The sequence below is a fragment of the Falco naumanni genome, chromosome 1 (assembly GCF_017639655.2).
Source record: "Falco naumanni isolate bFalNau1 chromosome 1, bFalNau1.pat, whole genome shotgun sequence".
Taxonomy (NCBI): Eukaryota; Metazoa; Chordata; class Aves; order Falconiformes; family Falconidae; genus Falco; species Falco naumanni.
This window is the reverse complement of record NC_054054.1, coordinates 32,355,081-32,363,441: the sequence shown is the minus strand read 5'-3', so window position 1 is coordinate 32,363,441 and position 8,361 is coordinate 32,355,081. Positions and strand designations below refer to the sequence as shown.

The 8,361-nt window shown below is 41.4% G+C and overlaps 2 protein-coding genes across 7 annotated transcripts in view; one reads left to right on the top strand and one right to left on the bottom strand.

The window, feature by feature from the left end:
* Window positions 1-2,594: 2,594 nt before the first annotated feature.
* SOD3 (superoxide dismutase 3) lies at window positions 2,595-4,109 on the top strand. Its single transcript, XM_040588269.1, has 2 exons — window positions 2,595-2,740; window positions 3,187-4,109. Exon 2 carries the CDS (start codon window positions 3,203-3,205, stop codon window positions 3,914-3,916), a length of 714 nt encoding a protein of 237 aa, XP_040444203.1. The 5' UTR covers window positions 2,595-2,740; window positions 3,187-3,202; the 3' UTR covers window positions 3,917-4,109.
* A 909-nt stretch (window positions 4,110-5,018) lies between these two features.
* Window positions 5,019-8,361, bottom strand: part of CCDC149 (coiled-coil domain containing 149) — a 51,960-nt gene continuing 48,617 nt past the window's right edge. For all 6 annotated transcript variants that reach the window (XM_040588216.1, XM_040588224.1, XM_040588232.1 and 3 more), the window contains one exon: window positions 5,019-7,911. The gene's annotated coding sequence lies outside the window, so the exon portion shown is untranslated. The remainder of the gene's footprint in view (window positions 7,912-8,361) is intronic.

Genomic DNA, 8,361 nt, shown 5'->3' with positions numbered 1-8,361 from the left:
TGAAGGTCATAACGTGGACTGAGAGTTCACAATCAGAGCCTGGTATAAAGTCCCACGAGTAAAGCCAAGTCTTTTTTTCTATGTGGTCCAGAGAGCCTTGCTTAAGTTGTTTTGATGACTCTGTCTTGTACAGCCCAGGAGACTCTAGGACACTGCATGAAATTCAGAATACAACAGACCTGTACACCTGGGACAAAAGCAGAGGTCTGTTTTTTAAATAGGGATTGTAACACAAGTGCATGGTCAGGTCACTGTGGGCTTCCCTCCCATCAGCCGCTGTCTGCTTTAAAGGCTGTTAGCCCATTATTCGGCACCTCTTTTTAACTAGAAAACTAAAACATAGACAGTGGGTAGCAACAGACATTAACGATATACCTGGTTAGATCTTAGCAACCATCTCTCAGACCCAGACTGACTGCCAAATCACCTGGGCAACTGCGTTTCTTGAAGTTCTGAGACCTCCTCCTTTTTAAAATACATCTTTCCGACAGCAGCCCACAGCTAGTATTTCCTTTTCATTCTCTGAAGTGCAGAGCACTACAAACACATCATTTAGCTTTGCTGCAGTCCTTTCTGTCCCTTTGATCATCTCCTTTACACCCTTCTGCATTTCTGCTTTGGTCCCGCATGTGCAGTACATCAAAAGGGAGCTTTGCAGCAAGTACCTTGGGCTTCTCAGGGTAGGCTTTTTTCAGGGACAGTATCCCAGCTGGTATAAACCAGCACAAACACCACTGAAGCCAGCAGCATTACTGTGTTTAAACCAGCTAAAATTCTGGCCCTAATTCTTATTTCAAAATGCCTTATAATTCAACCAAAGCTTTAAAATTCTCTTCTTGGAGCACTGACTGCTGGCTCAGAAATTTCCTTGCAGAAGTGGTAAACTCAATTGCAGTCCACTACTTTCAGACTCAAGGAGTAAACCATGAATGATGCTCCCTTCTTCCTTCCATTTATCATGTCCCCTTTAAAAAATGGTTTGTGATGCTAAGAAATAGTTTTTTCTAATACTACTAAAGCTGGATGCCTGCTTCCTGCATTTTACAAACTTAAACCACCCTTAACCAAGCAAACTGAAACTAACATTTGTCTAGTTTGAGCTGAACATTTTTTTGCATAAAAAATGTGATTAGAAAACATTTTACTTTTAAAAAAATGCTTCAAAACCAAGCAATTTCATAGTATTACCGTGCCACAAGTATGGATTTCCCCAGCTCAGGGACTGCCAGTGAATGAACTTGGGAGAAGCTGCAAAGGAGGTAGCGTCAGGTTTGGGGTAACAGGCACCCCCGGCTCTCGGCCTTAGGGTTCAGCTTCCACCGAACGCCGCGTGGTTCCCACAAGCACAGCAATTTGAACAACTCATAAATACCTTGAAGAAAAGAAATATGGGTTGGCCTATTTCACAGATTAGGAACTGAAGCCCAGGGCTAAAGTGACATGTTCAATATCCCAATATCCCAAGCAGAAGTTAACTGTATTTCCAGTCCCTGGCTAATGATCCAAATAGTTGACACTCCTCTGGCTCTACTCTCCTTCATACAGAAAGAAAAAAAATCAGCTCTGAGATAACCGAGTATCTTGGATCTGATGTAGTAGTATACGATACCGCTAAGATTAACACACACAATTTTACCATTCCAGAAGCTGACAGTCCCATTCCTTACCCAGCTGGCAGGAGACATGAACTGGGGAAAAGGATTTTCTTCGCCATTTTCTTGCATTGGGAATTGTTTCTGAGTAATCTGAGTAATAAGAGCTGCTCCTTTCTCTCCACAGAAATCACAGCCTGTTAAATTGCTCTTGCGATGGCTGAATCCACGTTTCAGCTGCAGTTGTGGGAAGCACTGCAGGCAGGGCAATGCCCCCGAGGGGAGAGCACTTCGCAGCTCACGGGATGATGAAACACACGTGAACTCCCCGTGCTCCAGCCAGCTCTGGGAAACAATTTCCCTGCACCTCAGTCAGATGTTGCACTGCCTCAGTACTGCTGACTCCTCTCTTTGGAAAGAAATCACTGCTGCCTCCAAAAATGAAGAAAAAAATGGTTTCGGTGGAGCGGATAACTTGGCAAGTAAAGCAGCAGACACTAACTAGCCCTAAAACTTCCCAGGAAAGCGTTGCTGAAATGTACCTCTGCATCGCCAGTTCAAATCCAGGTTTTAAAACCACAGAAACTTTGGTATACGTCCAGCTGAAACTGTTCATGTTGTTCAAGCACCACTTTCAATTTTGACTAATGAAGGAATAAAAATGCAAACTAGCTCCACGACAACCAGCATGTAAGAAAGCAAACTGCCCGACTGTGCCTTAAAAAAGCTCCTTCCTCTCCCCTCACTGCATGTTGAAGGTCACTCATTTTACATAAGCACATGAAGTCATCCAAAGGAAGATTAATTTAAAAGCTCGATAACTTTTTTTCCTTTTTTTTTTTTTTTTTTTGAATGTCGGTGAGAACTGACGGCCAGACTAACGAACTAACCAAGAAAGGACAAAGTGTTCATCCTGCTCAAAACAAAAATGCCCAAAACTGTTTTCCCCCTCCCTCCCTGCCTGCCCCCCCTCCCACGGTTCTCCGGTGACGCCTCCCCTGAGCCCTTGTTACCTAACTTTTACACAAACACTCAGTTCCCGTAGCATCACCTTCAAACAGCTCTGGCTTTCTGTCCGATCACATCTTGGTTTAGAGGAGCCGAGGCAAAGCGCTTACTACTGAGGGGTTCTGCAGCAGCTCCGCAAGGTAATCAAGTTGTTGGATTTTTACTTTTCCCTTCTACTGCCCAACAGCAATTAAGTAGATGGACCAGCAAAAGCCTCCTGGCAAACTGTCTTGCTGGAATTTGTAGTAGGAGAAAAGTCTCACTACAAACTTTAAAATAGATTTAGTAACACTTTGGCTGGCTTACTTCCTGCAGGGAAACAGAAACAGCTTTTAAAATCCAGATCTAGTGCAAAATACAAAATCACTAGTATTTCTGTTAGTCACGGGTGTCAGCTGTGTGTTTAAACATGCGTATACATCCTGATTTAGTTTCAGTTCATCACAGTAGACAGATCTAGAAAGCAGCAGTCTGCCAGGACCGTGGTCCAGCTGTTCTGCTCAGCCCCGCCACGGGCTGTGTGCCTCTCCAGCCATACAGCTGCAAAACGCCCTTAATTCTTTGTGGCTTCTTGTATCTTCTGCAGGCTCCGAATTGCCAGGATGCTTCTGCTCCTTTCTCTGGTCACCGGGCTTGCCCTGTCTGCCTCTGGTGTCATGACAGACAAAGAAACTGACCCAAGCCAGGAGTCGTTTCATGACATGCAGAAAAAAGTGAATGACCTCTGGCAGAATTTGCTTTACCCGGTAATGCCTGGTAACGAGACGGATGGGATGATTTATGCCACTTGTGAAATGAAGCCCAGCTCCAAAATAGATGCTGACAAGCCACAAGTGTCTGGACAAGTCTTATTCAGACAGTATTACTCATATGGAAGATTAGAAGCCATTTTTTACTTGGATGGGTTCCCGCTGGATAACAATCAGTCTGGTAGAGCTATACACATCCATGAGCTTGGGGATCTCAGCAAGGGCTGTGATTCTACGGGAGGACACTACAACCCTTTCAGAGTGAATCACCCCCGTCACCCAGGGGATTTCGGCAACTTTTATCCTAAAGAAGGCAAAATCAGAAAATACAAAACAAATCTCTTCGCCACTATGTTTGGTCCATATTCCATCATGGGCAGATCCGTTGTGATCCACGAGCAGGAAGATGACATGGGCAAGGGCAACAATAAGGCCAGTTTGGAAAATGGAAATGCTGGGAAACGTCTGGCTTGCTGCGTGATTGGGATATGCAACAAGAACTTGTGGGAAGAGAAATTGTCTGAGGTTACAGACAAGAAGAAGAGAGGGCTCAACAAACGAACATAGAACCAGGCTTAAGTGAAGACCAGGAAACCGGCTGCAGCCTGGGCAGCACGAAGTACCTTAGGCTGTGCCAGTGGCCACTAAGATATATGGCTAAAGGATTTCCATTCCCATTCGCTTGCTCCTGTAAGACCTGTGTATCACTTAGCAGAGCCTCCTTTCTGTAAGCCCATCAATAAAAACAGCATCAACTCAATATTGTGATGTATTTTCCTGAAGAGAAAAGATTCCCTTTCATGCAGTTTGGGAGTCGAATGCATGTAGAGTAAGAGTGCTAACGGATACGGTTGATAGCGTGTAAAGAGTCTGTGCACTGTAAGGGGCACTTAAAGGATCATTAAGTTAGATGCCCAAGGAAAAAAAGTTAAGGTGAGTAAGAAATCACCTCTCATTAGATGCCCAAGGAAAAAAAGTTAAGGTGAGTAAGAAATCGCCTCTCATTAGATGCTATCCTGTATTCAGCTGCAAATCTGAAAGGCAAGAAGATCTCTATCCTTTCAACAGTGTTGGGTGTTGCGTTGCAAGACCTGGATAATAGATGTCCCCTAAAAACAAGGAAAAGCACAGACATTCCCGTTTTAAACTTTAGATCCATTATGTTATTCTACTTGTGTGTTCAGGTTTTATTCTCAAACATGTACAAGCTTCTTAACTATTTCAAATTGTCCACATAGCTATAGCTAAGTCACAATGTTTACATCTGAAAGCAGACTTAAAAGAAATATTCATTTGCCATCACTCCCCAGCAAAAAATCCTTAAAGTCTCTAGTTTGTGCCTGTAAGTCACTAAGTTGTACACAAAAGTTTTAATACTGCTTAGACAATGATGATAAAGTTAGCAGATCAGAGATAAATATTATTTTCAAAGCCAAAAGAACCTGAGTGTGTTTCTTCATACAAAACCGTAGGAAGTAAATCAGTCAATTTAGACTGGGAGAAGTGACAGTGAAAAGATTTAAGTCTGAAAATTATCAGACTTAAAACTCTCTCTCAATAAAGCTTTATTTTTTAAATTTAGCATAACTCACTGAAAATACTAAAACATTACCTCATGACTATCATTCATCTGATACCGAGAAAAGGAAACAAGCGGGCAGAACAAGCGTATCAGGAAATGTTTTTATTAAAGATGACAAAATGTATTAATACAGTTTAACCATGTTGTGCAGTTAATCCAGGCAGCAACAAAAGAGAAGTTTGCAAATAAATTAAACTGCATAATTTAGAAAGTAAAACTACAAAACAGAAGTTGGTAAACAAAATCCTATCTTTTAGAAACGTAGCAGACTTTCAACTTAATCTTAGTTAAGATTTTGAAATACATTCCTGAGCTCACAGGGATTAAAGAAATTCCACTGTCTTTATTATACAAATTCCCATATGCTTAAAAATAGCCTCACTTAGAAAAAAAGCAACATTCTAAAAGATGCTTCTTAATCTGTCATTTTCACACACTTATTTTACAAATTCAGTGTGTTGTTTTTCAAATAACCACATCATATTTTCAAATAAAATCCTTCTCACTGATAATGCATCAATTCACTTTTATGCGAGACAAACTCCTTAAAATCAGTTTGCGAAATGCATCTTCTCCGTACCCCTGCTACAACTATCCCTTCCCAGTTTGCTCCCCCAAAGCCCAACACCAAAAAGGCTTATATGTCTGGATGTCACTTCTGCATTTCTAAAGTCCTAAAGGGAACATGAGTCTAAAAAACACAAAGAAAACCAACACCAACACCCGCACACACCCCCAGGAAAAAAACCAACCCTGAAGTAGTGTTCATTCCACAACAAAATGCTAATTAATTTATGGGGGGTGGGGGGGTGGGGAATCATCGTTCTAACGGCACAATATCAATTAAAGCAATATCCAAGGAAGACACTGACAAGAATATTCAATTAGTTATCACATAGTGCAGCAAAGATGTTTTTACAAGTCTCCTGGCTTTGAAGTCCTCTGTTGCTGGGAGAAGGCTAAAAACACAGCTAGAATATACATTTACTAGCACAGAAAGGAGTGGGACAGTACTGCAGCAGGGATATAGCACTAAAAATGAGGTTTCCAGAGATTGAGATATCTTACTGGAATTTAATGATTGCAAAGATATAAAAATGGCATCTAAGAGGGAAAATGGTGTCAGAATAATTACCAAGATATCCTAATTGTTGGGTCACTATGTTCTCACAGATAAAACACGCTAAAAAGAATCAATGAATGAGGCATTAAAAAGCTGTTGGTCCAGCACTGCTTCTACCTGCTCAATTTTGCACCAAGCTCTTCATTAATTTACAGTGTTAAGTGGCTGTTAAGAGACGCGGAGCAAAATGCTAACTCACACAGCTGTGGGTCAGGAAAGGCAGAGGACAGGGAAACAGTGTAACGCCCTCAACATTTCTGAGCTCAGCTGCCTGAAATCTTGACCTTCTTCCTCGCTTGCCTCAGTTCTGACTGCATTGATATTTAGCTCTGTGCAGGATTAGTCTGTGAGAGACTGAAAAGAACAAGTCTTGAATAAAATGCTACTTCATGTGACATTCAAGCACTAAAGGAAAAAGTCCTGCTACATTCTCCTGGAGATTTCTGTTTCTGCAGCTACTTCTCTTTGGACTTGTCAGTACTGTCACTAAATGAGTCAATAACGCAGTCGGTTGCAATTAACAGGAACAGCATAACAATCTTTCAGATCCTTAAACTCTTCTTGTGTTTTCAGGTGATGAGGAGCTTAAACTGTGATCAGGATAATGAAAGAAAAACTTTTTTACTGCTTTATGTTCCTAATATGCTTAAATATACAGATGGTTTTTGTTCCTTAGGACTGCTCCTTAATATCAGTGAAATGCTGCAATGCCAAATTACCTTTAAAGAGAAAGGAAACGTATTTGAGGAACACTGCCAGAATGGCTTTATTGCCTGCAGAGAGCCACTGAAAGGGTTACATGGATGCACCTGCTAGGGAAAACACATGAGAACAGAGACAAGCTACATTTTTCACCTTCCCACTATCATTCCTTATATGTAATAATTTACATACAGTCTTTCTTCTGCTGAATACAAACTGTTCATGGACCCTGACACCTTGATTATGGCAGCACCTGCTAGCTCATCTTCCATATACAGACGAGTTTGTCAGTATTGCTAATATAAACTCTGTTTATTCACTAGCTGACAAGTGGGCTGTAAAAATTTGCAGCTGGCAGTTATTTGTCAAAGAAGTACTCAATCTGGGAGGGATTTTCCTTTTTATTAGTGGTATTTTATTAAATTTGATTTAATTCTCTCTGATTGGTTTCAAGTTCTAGGAGTGAGAAATGAACATTTACAGACAATTAGGTCCCAAGCCAGCAGAAAAATTGCCTTGACGGCTGCTGGCCCATAGAAGCTCCACAGCTGCAGAGACTATTCCTTATGCTACAAACAGGAGAGGAAGGACATGCCTCCCCTTCTCCTACAGCTGCTAACTTCAACATTAAGTATTCCCTTGTCGCTGCCTTCCCAGGAGCAGAGTGGCACAGCTCCAGCATCAGCAGCAAGCTAGGGAATGAGACAGCAGCCTCCCTTTTCCCCAGTTATCCGAATGTTTTCCTATGACTAAACATCAACAAGGGAAGAAGTTTAAGAAAGCAGCAACGATGCAAGTAAACCTACCACACCATAGACCGGTGAAACGAGGAGGAAAGGAAGAGTTATCCTTAATTCCAAAACACAAGACAATAAAAAAGACACAGATTCCTTTAAAAAGGAGGGCACAGATGGAGCAGGCTGAAATCTACCACCGGTTACTCAGCCTGAGGGCTGTTCCAGCTCCTGTAAGTTGAGGAATGCAATTCTAGTAACCGAGAGTGCCAAGTAGGTGGACCAGATGTCACTGGTTCTCTTCTTACTGCTCCCCTTGCTTTGGAACAGCATTGCTGTTTCTCAGAGAAAGACTTCTGGCTTCATTAAATTGGGTTCTCGGTATCTGGTGAAATAATCGCCTGCATTTTCATGAGATGAGCTGGAAGAGGGAAGGAAAAATTTTGTACAGTTCAGAAGATATAAAGGTTTGTAACGAGAAACGATATAGATGCAGCAATGGTTTTCAGAAACTTCTTATAAGGGAACTGATTTTATTCTAAGTATGTGATTTCCCATCACTATATGGAAAGAGAAACAGAACGCAGTCTGAGAAACAAGCAAAAGCTCGCAGCCTTAAGATGCTTCTCAGTTTATCACTCCAAATTTTTCATCCTTGGAAGATTAAAAACATTAAAATACAGTCCAGCACTAGGACCATACGTGTTACAGAAGGCTAGTGATAATATGATAAATCATTATCATTGGTCTCTTTGCTACACTACTGCAATCAATCTATGTAAAAACCAAAAATCATTAAAAAAAGCCCTAACATGATTAAACCTCATCACTAATTCTTTCCCTCAGGTAATTTTGGTACACTGTAGCCAAA

Coding starts and splice junctions, on each gene's coding strand:
- SOD3 (XM_040588269.1), top strand. CDS start 3,203: ATGCTTCTGCTCCTTTCTCTGGTCACCGGGCTTGCCCTGTCTGCCTCT.